The sequence below is a fragment of the Fukomys damarensis genome, unplaced genomic scaffold (genome assembly GCF_012274545.1).
Source record: "Fukomys damarensis isolate Sample0158 unplaced genomic scaffold, DMR_v1.0_HiC HiC_scaffold_23, whole genome shotgun sequence".
NCBI lineage: Eukaryota > Metazoa > Chordata > Mammalia > Rodentia > Bathyergidae > Fukomys > Fukomys damarensis.
In genome coordinates this window covers 21,443,009-21,456,262 of record NW_022900935.1, presented here as the reverse complement: position 1 = coordinate 21,456,262, position 13,254 = coordinate 21,443,009, and the positions used below count along the sequence as shown (strand labels likewise).

The window sequence follows — 13,254 nt, the reverse complement described above, 5'->3', positions numbered from 1 at the left end:
CGCCTTTTTGTCTGGTTCTTTTTGTTCCCTCTGTGGACTCACCTCTCTGCTTATTTATCTGCATGCAAGTGGCTGGGGTGTGACCCCCCCAAGATTGCAGACTTGACCTCTGAGTCAATCTGACTTTCTGGTCTTCTTCACTTACTACCTTGGTTTCTGTCTCCCAAGTTCACATTTCCAGAAAAAAAAAGAAAAGAAAAAAACACTGGCTGGCTTCCGCCAGGTGTGCGCCCCAGGGAGGGCAGGACACACCAATCCCCACAGGGCTGCACAGGAGCTGCCAGCTGTCATGCAGAAGGGAGCGTGGCTGTCGGATACCCCAAATATGGGGACTCCTGGGAGCTGCAGCCAGAGGGAGAAGTCACCCAAGGGCCTGGCCAAAGTGGGGTGCCTCAGACCATGGTTCCCACACTGGACCGTGCTCTCCATGCCACGCATTAGAAATGCCCATCTCCAGGCCCTGGCCACACCTCTCCTGAACCCATCTGAGCATCAGGCCCAGGTGTATAGTTTTGCAAAACTCCCCAGGGAAGTTTTAAGGCTTCTCAGCCAGCTGGAGCACAACTGTCTTAGAATAACCAACTCGTTTTTAGACAGCTACTGTTTTACTCTTCTCTGCAGGCCCAACTGCATTTGTATTTAAGGTGGGTATAGATTTAGGATACATGCTTCACAGCAGTTTTTTTCTCCAAATGTCTGAGCAAACTCATTCCTTCTTGGATTTATAGAAGTACTGCCACATCCGCCTGGCAGGCTCCAAGGACCCCCGGGCCTATTTCAAGACCAAGACATGGTGGCTGGGCCTGTTCCTGATGCTGCTGGGCGAGACGGGTGTGTTTGCCTCCTACGCCTTCGCCCCGCTCTCGCTGATTGTGCCCCTCAGTGCGGTCTCAGTGATAGGTAAGACCGGACCCCACCCTTGCCCTGAATGCACTGCCTGTGTGTCCAGAACGTGGTCTTGGGATCAAAGGCGCTTGTTAACAAACAGCTTTTGCTTCTGGAATAATAGCTGGCACCACAAAGGGCTTTAAACATATCAGGCCTGCTCTGGTGCTCTTCTAACCCTCCCAGCAGGGTTTCCAGGGACAGAACTATCATGCTCCTCATTTTACACATGAGGAAACCGAGGCACGCAGGGACAAAGTGACTTCCCCTGAATTGTCCTGGGAGTGAGTAGTGGGGCAGAGATGTGCATTGGGCTCTCTGGCTCCAGAACCTGCTTAAGATTCAGGAAGTGTATTGGAATTGTTTTTATTGCTGTATCAGGAGATAAACCTTTCTTTATACCATCAAGATAAGCTAAGCATTCACAGGGTTCACATTTTGTGCACCTCTTAAGATATGCACATTCAACTCTGAGCTATTTACACCCACTGATAGCTTTCTAATAGCATCATTCCCTTTCCTACCTGCTGTTTTTCTATGATTTCCGCTATCACTGAACCCCAGAGCATTTGAGCCAACCAAAATATAAAGGAGCTTTAATCTCCATGAGATCACAGATTAAACAGAATTTTTAAAAGTTCTTCTTTTTAAAAACAATGTTGTGGGATTAGTGAATAATAGCTTTCTGTACATAGGAGCAAGGACCCTGAACTCCCTCTGAATGTTGCCTTCCATTTTGCCAGCAAGCTCGACCTCTTGGTCCTTCCTGCCCTTAAGGGAGAACGGCACGTGGGAGACTGGCTCCTCCTTGAGCTCAGAGGGTCTCTCCTACCTCCGGGCAGGACACAGTCACGGGAATGGACGCCCCCACTGGGGCTTAGCTTTCCGCCCCAGCCAGCCTGGCGAGGCCCTGAGAATCCTCTGAGCTTCCGGCAGCGGCTGCCAGTCACCAGGAGTTGGCAAAGGGTGGGATCCGATTTGCTTTCTCTTATCCTAGCGTGAGACCCTCCTCTTCTTTTTGATCAGTGTTGATAAACTAAAAGTCTACAAGGTGATTGGGTCCTCAATATGCTGTGTTTTTTCCCAGCATTTAAAAAAATGTAATTTAAATGCTTCTCATTAAGGCAAGTCATTTGGCTTAGTCTCCACCTTCTGCTGTTGCCTTCTGGCCCATTTTCTGCAGTCATGCTACTGCTCAACCACTAGAGATAGATTTGTACCCATCTTTCTCTGCTTTGCCCACTTCTGGGATCTCTAAAGGGCTCCCAGGACCTTTATTCACAGTGTGGAAATAGTGGCTGGGTGTCTAGCACTTTCTCTTCTTTTTTTTGGTACCAGGGATTAAACTCGGGTCCTTGTGCTTGCAAGGCAGGCGGCGGAACCACTGAGCTAAGTGCCTGGTGCTATAGCACTTTCAATATTAGTCCTTGAAGTTTAATAAATAGCCAAATTCTCAAAAATAATAGACTGAATAATAAGGAGATTTCAGATATGAGCTACTGAACCTGAGGGGCCCTTACAGCTCCTGAGGCTGAAAATAATATTGAAATAATATTGAAAATAACTACCACTCGTTAAGTACTAAGTTAGCTATCACTGTTCCAAGGACTTTAGTAATACTAATAATAATTTAGTTATTGAACATTCAAATGATTTACATATGTTATCATATTTGATCACCCCAGTAGCTCAGAAAGACAGTTATTTTCAGTGTTAGTCTGATCAAATGTGTCTCAGAAAGAGAAAGAAACAAAAAAGGAAGAGAAAGAAGAGGAGGCAGAGAGAGGAAGGGATAGAGAGAGGAGACTGAGAAGTGGGAAAGGAGAATGAAAGCACCTGGTTTATAGTGTTTGCTGATTTACGTGGTGGCAGGATTATTTCCTCCCACTGTGGTACCTGCCAGTGATTTAATCACAGAGCTCAGTCTCCTGCTGCTGTCTTCTGGCCCATTTCCTTTTTTTGTTTTGTTTTTGTTTTTATTTTTGTTTTGGTACCAGGGATTGAACTCGGGACCTTGCACTTGTGAGGCAGGTGGTGGCACCACTGAGCTAAATCCCCGGCCCCTACTGGCCCATTTTCTACATTTATGCCACTGCAGCTGGACCCAGCACACTACCACATCATAGACCTGAGAACTGAGATGCAGGGAGAGTGGCTCCCCCAAGGGCACACAGCCAGAGAAGCCAAAGGGGCTGGCGAGCCAGGTCCACCCACAGCACTGCCTGGCCGCAGGGAGTCTTGAGTCTCTTTGTGAATGTGGAAGAGGTAGGGAGAGAAAAGAACCAGGGGTGTCAGAGGGGAGCGTTGCTATGGAGGGAGTAAGAGCTCTGGTCCAGCCATCCTGGGTTCAAATCTCCCTCACTAACTATACAATCTCAAGTGGGTCCTTCACTTATTCCAGCCTCAGTGTCCCCATCTGTCAGGTAAGGTAATAACACACCCACCTGCAAGGATGAATGTGTCAGACATAGCTTGTGTAAATTGCCTGTTGCACCGCAGGTACTCAGAACACAGTGCACCTGGCTTTTAGGAGAAAGGCTCAGAGAGACTCCCCGTTCCTGAGATAGAAGAACAGAGAGGACCGATCTCTGAGAGCACCACGGGAGGTTGGGAAGCAGAATGTTCCGGTTAGATGAGCCAACCCAAAGGCCATGGGCAAAGGGACCCCTATAGCTAACAGTGACCTCACCCTTCTTTTTCCTGCATGTATTTTTTTCCAGCTAGCGCCATTATAGGAATCATATTCATCAAAGAAAAATGGAAACCTAAAGACTTTCTGAGTAAGTTTATTGATTTGAGCCCTTCCTTCATTAATACTTGTGCTTTTTATTCACCATAAATGCAGCTCTCGCAGTTGAGAGGCCCTCTGCCTCTTGTCCGGCTCTCTCTGGGTTCCTGAGAGTGGGTTCCTATATCTGTGGTCCCAGGCTGAGCTGACATCAGAATCTCCTGAGAGATTTTTGAATGGACCTCTATGCATTCCACTCAGTCGGGAATAACTGAGCATCTATAGAGACTTTAGGAGGCCTGATCAAAGGCACACTGCTCCCCTGCCTAGGGACTGAAGCAATGCGGCTAAAACCCAGACGCCAGGCATTCTGCTTTGTACCAGTACCAGTAGGATTTGGGCCTGCAGCACTGGAGTAAAGCCCAATGGACTCTTCACAGCCCATCCACCCCCATAAATCCCCAGCTGCCAGTTATATCACCAACCAAAGAAACATCATTTGGCTTTACAGAGGAGATATGTTCCCAGAATAAAGGGCAGAGAGCAAAGTTCCCATGTTTAAACATTTCTGATAGATTAACTCCACCCATTGAGAAACACGGACCAATGGAGAAAAGGCACAAGTGTTACATTCATGGAGGTCCCACATGGAAACCTAAGGAGTGGGGAAGAAGGGTTCCCCCAACATCGCCTATTGAGTGACACACGTAGGTGCTGAGTTACAGCAGTAGAACAGACGGGACTCCTGCTCTCACAGGGAGTTTAGTCCATATGGGTGCAAGTGTGGGGGGTAGGGGGTATGATAAACAAGTAAATAGATAAATAAGCAAAATAACTTTAGATCAGAGTGAATACTTCTGAGAAAATAGAATGCTTGGTGGCAGATTAGGGGGATGGGGACACTTGGCCCAGACTGCTTAAGGTTTAGAGTCTCTGAAGAGGTGATCTTGCTACCATGCTCAGGCCTGTGGGCAGAGTGTGCTACCCAGAGGAAAAAGCAGGTGCAAATGCCCTGAGGATGGCACAGACTTAGTGTGTTCAGTGTCGGGCCAATGTAGCTGGAGGGAGGAGAGTGAAGAGAGGGGGCTCAGAAGGCACAAAGGCCTGGAGGGCGCAGAGCCTGACAGCATGGATAGGAGATAAAGAGGGACACGATGGTACCCGGAGATTATGAAGTTGGGGCTAGGCCAGGCAGTGATGCCCTCATGAAGCCCCAGGTGAGGTTATACTGATGCCTGTACTTGAATCTGAACACGTCCACAAGCAGGAGGGCGCAGTGAGGGGATAGAGGGATGGAGGTGGGTGGATGCCTGCTACAGCCCATGTAACCGAACGCCCAGCATAGACCTAGGTGGCGGGGCTTCGGGGGCTTACAGTACAGTGCTCTCGACTGTTCTGTGTGCTGAAAAAAATGCAAACAGAATTTCAGGGCAAGGTGGTTACCAAGATGTCGTGGCCACGCGGCCAGGTTCGGGAACCACTGTTCTGAGTCTCTAGTACAGAACAAGATCAGGTAGGGACAAAGAGGCTAAAAAGGGAAAGATTCTCACACTGAGAAAAGCAGAACCAGAAGCTTTGGAGGTGATGGCTCAGCAAACCCACGATGGCCAAGAAGAGTCTGATCTGCAGTTGTCCTGATGGAACCGGGTGGAGTAAGAGGGAACCTTGGGCTGATTATGAGACTACTATAGAGATTCCTGTTCCTTCCAGCATCTCTGAAACGAAAGCTACTCTAGTCCAGGCAGCGCCCTATGGAAATTGGGAAAAGGTGGTTCCTTGGGTATCTGTAGCTTTGTGGACATGAGCCTTGGTGAACAGAGCATGAGCTAGATTCTAACCCTCCTCACCCTGTGAGCCAGGTACCCTTGTACAGTGAGCAACCTGCACGACTGTACATGGCCACCCTGCCTAAAGTTCCACTCAATTTGGCAAACATTCACTCAGCACTAGACCTATGCTGTACACCGAAGGTATGGAAGTGAGTATGACGCTTTCTTGTGTGGAGAAAACTTAAGACAACAGGCTTACTCTGTTGAGTATAACTGGGCTCATTCATTCACTAAACAATCGAACAACCGATTTCTGAGCACTTTCTACATTTACTAAGCCTAGTAGTACTGAAATTAAAAACGAAAAAAGTTATTTGCTAGGACGTGACATTTTCTGGAGACGGTGGATGAAACAGATTTCTTCACTTCTGTCTCGGCAGAATCCAGACAGCCTGTGACCACATTTGCGGCTCAGCATTCTCAGCCCTTTTCAACCTTGCTGGGGCGAGGCTCGATACCCTGAGACTAAGGATGTGACCAGACCCCAGGGAAGAAGCAGGCCCCAGCAGCCTGCGGCAGGGGTGTGGGATGGAACTGTGACAGTGTTTCTGTTGTTCGTTTCCCCAGAAGTGAGGGAAACAACCAGTTGGGAAACAAGGAGATCATTTTTTTAAAGATGTGTCTGAGGCTCTGAAGGCTCACTTCTGCTGTTTTGTTTCATTGGGTTTATCAGCTTGCCCATAAAGGGGGGCGGTATTGCTTTAAAACATTTCCCTGGGAAGTGTCATGAAACCCAGCGCAGTATCAGAGTGGATACAGTGAGAAGACAGAGCACGCGGGTTGACGGGGACCCAACCAGAGCTCTCACTGTCCTCCTCGGAGTGTAAATTGGCACAGCCACTTTTTTTGGAGATTTTGTCTGTCTATTGTTGTTGTTGTTGTTGTTGTTGTTGTTGTTGTTATTGTTGTTGTTTGAGACAGGGTCTTGCTCTGTAATTCTGCCTGGTTTTGAACTCACTGTGTAGCCCAGGCTGGCCTTGAGCTCACAGCCATCCTCCTGCCTCAGCCTCCCGAGTGCTGGGATTACCAGCGTGCGCCACCACACCTGACTGGCACAGCTACTTGGAAAATTGACAGTAATTCCCAAATCAAACTCCACATTTCCAACACCCCAGGGGATACACTGCTGGTTTTATACCCAGTAGAGATCCACATGCGTGTTTCCCAAAGGGCACATACGAGAATGTCCACAGCATCTTGATCTTTATGATCAGAGAGTGGAGTTGCTCCAGCAGCGGCCACAGTGGAGTGCGAATTGTGCGAGATGTCACACATGGCCTGGACAAACCCCCCCGCACACAGTGCCGAGCCAGCAGACACAGGGAACGCTGAATGCAGCCGCTGACTCCAAGCACGGAATCAGTGAAACTGAAGTCACAGTCACTGTACGCTGTTGGGGGGTTGTAGGATTGGAGGGTGCAAGTGGGTCCTCCGGGTGGCCCCTCTGTTGACCTGGTGCCGTGGCTGTGTTCCTGGTCCCTTGTGAGAGTGTACACCGCACACTGTGCACCAGGGGACCCTCTGCTAAAGCTTCTCTAAGGTTTAAAGTAACATTCAAAGAGTAACCTTAAGAAGGATCGTGCCTCTTTTAAAGTACAGTAGACCCTTGACTAATGAATTCAATTCATTCACGAGGGCTGGTTGTAACTTGAGCTGGTTGTATATCAAGACTCTTTTCCCCATAAGAAATAATGCAAATAACCCATAATGTGTTCTCCAAACCTCCCAAAGCACCCCTTAACTAACATTTTCATAATTTAAAAAAAGGGTTGTATAATGTGCGTAATTTACCAGAAACACCAATAATTTCCCTAGTATATTCCGGTCATAACCCAAGTTGTTCTTATGTCAGGCTGGTTGTGAGTTGAGGGTCCACAAACCAAAGTGATAACGTAGAGTTTGGTTTGGGAATGACTGTCTTGATGCGTCGAAGAGGAAGGCTGTTCTTTGGCTGCCAAGTGTCCTGCTTGCCTGGGCCTGCCCTGTGGCAAGTCCCTAAAGGCCTGTCCCTCCCGCAGGGCGCTACATCTTGTCCTTCGTTGGCTGTGGTTTGGCCATCGTGGGCACCTACCTGCTGGTGACCTTCGCACCCAATAGTCACGAGAAGATGACGGGCGAGAACATCACCAGGCACCTCGTGAGCTGGCCTTTTCTCCTGTATATGGTAAGGGGCGGCCCCGGTGCTTCCCTGAGAGAACAGGAGGGGGGATCGAGTCCCAGGCACCAGAACCCCAAGGACCCAGCAGTGAATCAGAGGTCCCAAGACAGGAGACGGCACCCACGTGAGTACAGAGGTCATGGGGAGATGCCACCTCCCTCGTGTCCTGAGCAATGATGTCGAGAACCACATCACATATCACGGGAGGCCAGCTTTTATGTTTGCGGAGGAAAGTGAGGAAGGTTTGTAGACAGACCATATCTATAAAAGGCTGGGTAGAAAGGCAGAAATGCCAGGGAGTTCTCTTTGGGAGATGGAATTAGGAGTCCATATTTTTATTTCTTCATCTTTCATATTTCTTCATCATCCAAAAGTTCTACAGTGACCACTGAAAATTTTTATGATGAGGGGAAAAAAAGTTAAAATTGTAAGCATTTTAAGAATGTTATTTTTCCCACCATTCACACAGTGCATAGAACCTGATCAAAGGACTAGAGACACTGGAGGCTCTCATGAGCCCCAGCCAGCCCTCAGCCCTCTGCCCTGGTTACCTCCTGCCTTAACGTCCACACATAAACCGACCAAGGGAAACAGCGGAGGTGTCTGACAGAGCTACTGGTGCAGTCTCGTCTTGTACCCAGCGCTGTGCCGGCCATGTTTTTAGCTCTCATCCCAGAGTTTCTCCACAGCACTATAAAGGAAGTGTTTTTCTCTCCATTTCGTGGGTGGGAAAACTGAGGCCCAGAGAGGTAGCAGATCTGCACAGAGCCAGATGTGCAGCCAGGGCATCCGGCCCCTGGTGCCACCGTCTTCCCTAGGGCCTGCTGACAGGGCCTATCTGGGGGTTGTGATTATACCTACTTCATAAAACAATCGTGCCGATGTAACGAGTTTGATGTAAAGTGCTTAGCACAGTGTCTGGCCTATAATGAGAGTCCAGCTCCGAGTGAGGCCCTGTGAGTTACAGTTCTCACTGTGTATCACCAGAGGAGTAATTAAGGTTTACAGGTTAAGTGCCCGGTACACAACAGGTTTAGAGTCAGGTGAACGTTCCACTAGGCCTCCAAGACTCCTGATGCCTTCTCTTTTCTGCATCCGAGGTTTGGTTGGGGAAGGGAGTGTGCAGGTGTATTCTTTTTTTGTTTGCTGTTTGTTTGTTTGTTTGCTTTGGTACCGGGGATCAAACGCAGGTGTCCTTGTGCTTGTGAGGCAGGTGGTGGAACCACTGAGCTAAATCCCCAGCCCCAGGCAGGTGTATTCTTGATCAAACTGCTCAGGGAACAGGCCTCTCCCTCTTTGACTGGCCCTGTTTTAATGGGGCAGCCCTTGGAGCGGTGAAGTGGGGAGGGACGGTCTCAGCCTGATGCGTCTTGGCTGACCTGGACAGGCGGAGGTGAGGTCGGTGTCCGCACCCCGAGCTCCAGCCTGAGGCGAACAGGGCTGCGTTCTGTGCTGTGCAGGGGCCGCACATGTCCGCTCCGCTTGTCTCTTTCCCTCCGGATCTGTCAGCACCTTGGGAAATGTGGGGTGTCTGGCCCCGTTTCATCTCAGCATGTCCAGGACTCTGAAGGGATCTGCACCCGGGCCTCCCTCGGGCCCCCTGACCTCTCCTTGTCCCTTCGCAGCTAGTTGAGATTGTCCTGTTCTGCTTGCTGCTGTACTTCTATAAGGAGAAGAACATCAACAACATTGTCGTGATCCTCCTCTTGGTGGCCTTGCTCGGTAAGCAGAGGTCTGGGGGTGGAGTTTTGCCACCAGCACTAGCCCCAGAAGGAGTTGGGGGTTTTGTTTCCAGAAGCTGCTCGAGGCCAGCTCGGTGATGGTCATTGCTTGGTCCCCGCTGCTGGGGGGCAGCTCCCATCATTCCCAGCAATCTCGCTCAAATCTCCAGCCTCCCAAGGGACAGGGGCCTGCGTCTGTCGCCCAGAAGGAAGCAGACACACCCTGCCCCAGGGAGCTCCACGTGAAAGGTGCACACGTGGCAGCACCTTTAGGGAACAGCAGTGACAGCAAGAAAGAATGAAGCAGAACTTGATGGCAGCTGAAATCAGCGGTCAGCCTCTCAGCAGCTGCTACTACCCCAGGAGTCTGTGCCCAGCAGCAGAGGCTGGGAATCCAGAGGCAGAGGCAGATTTTTTGTCCCCAATCTCTCTTTTTCTGCCCACTTAGAGGGACAGGTATGAGGGAGAATGGCTCCTGAGTCGCTGAGGCAGGGACATAACTGTGTGTTGCTTCATATGCTACCTGTGGAGAAGAGGGCACAGGGCTGCTGGGTGCTGCCTCTTGTGGACACCATGGCCCTTGCTCGAGGCACTCCCACCAAGCCACACTGTCCTCATGCTAAAATGCACACTTAGATGCACGCACGGTGGTGCATGCCTGTAATTCCAGCTCTCAGGAGGCCAAGACAGGAGGATCGCCACAAATTAGAAGAAAGCCTGGTCCATGTAGTGGGTTCAGGGCCAGCCTGAACTACATAGCAAGACCTTGTCTCAAAAAACAAAACAAAATAAAAATAGGTTTTAAAAACGGGCACATGGGAACACCCAGAGGGCAGGGCGGAGAGGGGACTGAGATGAGCACAGGGGCCCAGTGTGAGTTCTTTCTCTTGTCTTCCTCCAGGAGCCCCACCACGCAACAGGCCATAACCGCATGGGTATCTGTCACTGAGCACGGGCTTGCATTATTTTGATTTATTTTTTTAAAAATAACTTTATCAAGATAGAATTCATAAAATTCACCTATTCAGTGTATGCAAGTTCATGGTTTCTAAAATATTCACAGAGTTGTGCAGGCATCATCATACTCTAATCTTAGATACTTTTTGTCCCCCCAAAATAAACCCTAGGCCCATGAACAGTTACTCCCCGTCCCCTCCTCCCAGCCCCGTGTAATCACTCACCGGCTTTCTGACTCTGGACTTGCCTTTTTGAGCATCTTATACAAGTGGAATCATGCATGAGGTGTGATTAAAAAAACTATTGTGTGTGTGAAATTTTTAAAAATTATTATGATAAAGGACACATTGCCATTAATCTCCCTCAAAATGCTCCCCCTCGCTTTGAACACATGTATTCCATCATTCTTACCCCTTTCTGAAGCAGCTCTAGAAGTCCTTTTTCACAAGGATCTTTAGTCGCCCTGTTACGTCTGCCTCAGTGTCCTGAATCAATTCAAAACATTTACCTTTTATCGTCTTTTCGACTTTGGGGAGGAGCCAGAAGTTGCACAGTGCCAGATCCAGTGCATAAGGTGGATGAGAACACACTGTAATGTTCTTACAAGTGTGTCTTTGCATTCGATGGCATTTGGCACCTACCTTCACTGTATTTTTAAACACGCCTCTTAAAGACACCCATGAAAGAGGACTTCGTGAAACTACTTCAGAAAGTGGCACTAACAGAACCGGGGATATAGCTCAGTGGCACAGCACCTGACTGGCAAGTACAAGATCCTGAGTTCGATTCCTGGTACCAAAAAAGAAAGTGACACTGCCAGGCGTGGTGGCGCACGCCTGTAATCCCAGCACTTGGGAGGCTGAGGCAGGAGGATCTCTGAGTTCCATACCAGCCTGGGCTACATAGTGAGCTCCAGGTCAGTCTCAACTACATAGTGAGACCCTGTCTCAAAACACCAAAAAAAAAAAAAAAAAAAAAAAAAAGTGACACGAACAATGGAGGAGGGCGCATTTTTAGCATTAATGGCAATGCATCTTTTACAGTCATAATTTTTTTAATTTAAATATTCACCATCTGTGTTGGCCGCACCCTGTACTACATGGCCTTCTGTGACCAGCGTCTTTCAGTGAGGGTGTGTATGAGGCTCATCCATGTGGCAGTGTGACTTAGCCCTTCTTCCCCTGGTGTTTTCAAAGCATGTTAGAAAGATGTGAGTTCCAAACATTCTCTCTTTGGGAATAGCGAGGCTACACTGAGGCAGTGGGCAGTCTCGTCCTCGCTAACAGGACAGTGGTGGCGAGGGCTGGTCCTCTGTGGCTGCCAGAATTGGGGCTCTGTAGCCTCGCGGCCAAGGGGCCTGAAAGGTGCTGGGTGTGGTGGGCTGTTGACAGGAGAAGCTGACTGGGCAGCTGGCAGGGCCCAAAGCGCAGCTGTGCAGCCAGGACGAGGGCCTCCTGTGTCGAACACATGGGTTGTCTAACTCCTGCTCAGCAGTGCTCTGGTGGTTTCCAGCAGGCGCTGTTTTCGTACCATGAGACAATGACAGTCTCCATTGTGAGGAGCACAAGTGGTCCAGCGGTGCATAGGAAGAAAGTTAGAATTTAGGGAATTTCTTCTCCACCTTATAAGTTACATTTTCTGTCCATGTTCTATAATGTCCACACCACATAAGTGCAGGCTACACACACCTAGTGGGAACGTATGTGCAGACACACAGCTCCAAAATGTCAGAGACTTCTCAGAGTACAGCCGTGTTTTCAAAAATGCAAGTTACCGAGCATTAAAAAGCCGTAACTCCTAAGCTCCCCACGCACCATGTGTCTTCCTGTGGTTGCCATGAGACTAATGTCAGCAGTTCATGTGTCTGTTCCGAGACCCTTGGGCCTCCCACCACGCTCTGGGCATAGTACCAGGCACTCGGGTCCAGAAAACTGGGTGCTGTTGCCCACTCCTGTGGAGCTCAGAGGCGGTGTTTGCAAATAGGTGTCAGGGTCTTGTTCTCGTCCCCCCTTTGCTGTGCTAGCCGTCGGGGGAGGTAAAGAGACCCAATCCATGCAAATCTTGGTCACTCAGCTCTTTGGGGTTATAACTGACTTTCCGGTCTCACTCCCTGCATTTCCCTAAGGCCACCTCATGTCCTTGTTCCCTGTCTTCAGGCTCCATGACAGTGGTGACAGTCAAGGCTGTGGCTGGGATGATGATCCTGTCCATCCAGGGGAACCTGCAGCTCGACTACCCCATCTTCTATGTGATGTTCGTGTGCATGGTGGCCACCGCTGTCTACCAGGCTGCGTGAGTAGCAAGGTCTTTCCCTCCTGGCCCCACCACTCAGATTTTCCATTTTCTGGGCCCAGTTCCACTGGGGTTTGAAGCCATCGGGTAGGAGGAACATTCAGATCACCAGTGTCTGGCCTCCAGTGAGGACGCAGGAGCTACAGGGGAGCTGATTTGTCCCACGGAGGGGCTCTGTGCCACTGGGGACACAAAGCCTGGAGCAGACTCTTTGGTCGAGGACGGGGCCTGTGTGTTGCTCCCAGCTGAGGCCTGTGGCCAGGTGAGGGCCTGGCAGAGAACAGGTGCTTCGGGAATCTTGCAGGTGGCAACCTGCATCAGTCAGAAGACAGTGTGGCAATGTGAGGCCAAGTACCCCTGGAAGGTCGGGCCTGGGCTGCGTGTCCCTCAGCCAGGGGGCCTGGAGGGAGCACAGCAGTAGCTGTTGCTGATGGGAGCTCAGCAGGGCCGCTTCGCTCTGTGCTTAAGAGCACACTCCTTGGTCCTCACAGACACTTGGGAAGGAGCTGCGCTGTCCCCATTTTGCACACGGAGACCTGAGGCAGAGGTTAAAGATAAGAAGAAAAAGCTGAGAGTTGGACCTGGATGTCGGGCCCAGGGCTCACACCCCTCTCCGCTACTCAAATTCTGCAAGGCTCAGCGTCTCCGCTCACAGATGAGAAAAACAGTCCTGACCTAAGAGCA

The 13,254-nt window shown here is 49.8% G+C and overlaps 1 protein-coding gene across 2 annotated transcripts in view; it reads left to right on the top strand.

Annotated features, from left to right (window-relative positions):
• The window catches only part of Nipal3 (NIPA like domain containing 3), a 46,591-nt gene that overhangs the window by 22,170 nt on the left and 11,167 nt on the right, over positions 1-13,254 (top strand). For both annotated transcript variants that reach the window (XM_010633855.3, XM_010633863.2), the window contains exons 4-8: positions 729-900; positions 3,606-3,665; positions 7,461-7,606; positions 9,226-9,322; positions 12,435-12,570. In XM_010633855.3, coding sequence (XP_010632157.1) covers positions 729-900; positions 3,606-3,665; positions 7,461-7,606; positions 9,226-9,322; positions 12,435-12,570 — 611 coding nt within the window. The remainder of the gene's footprint in view (positions 1-728; positions 901-3,605; positions 3,666-7,460; positions 7,607-9,225; positions 9,323-12,434; positions 12,571-13,254) is intronic.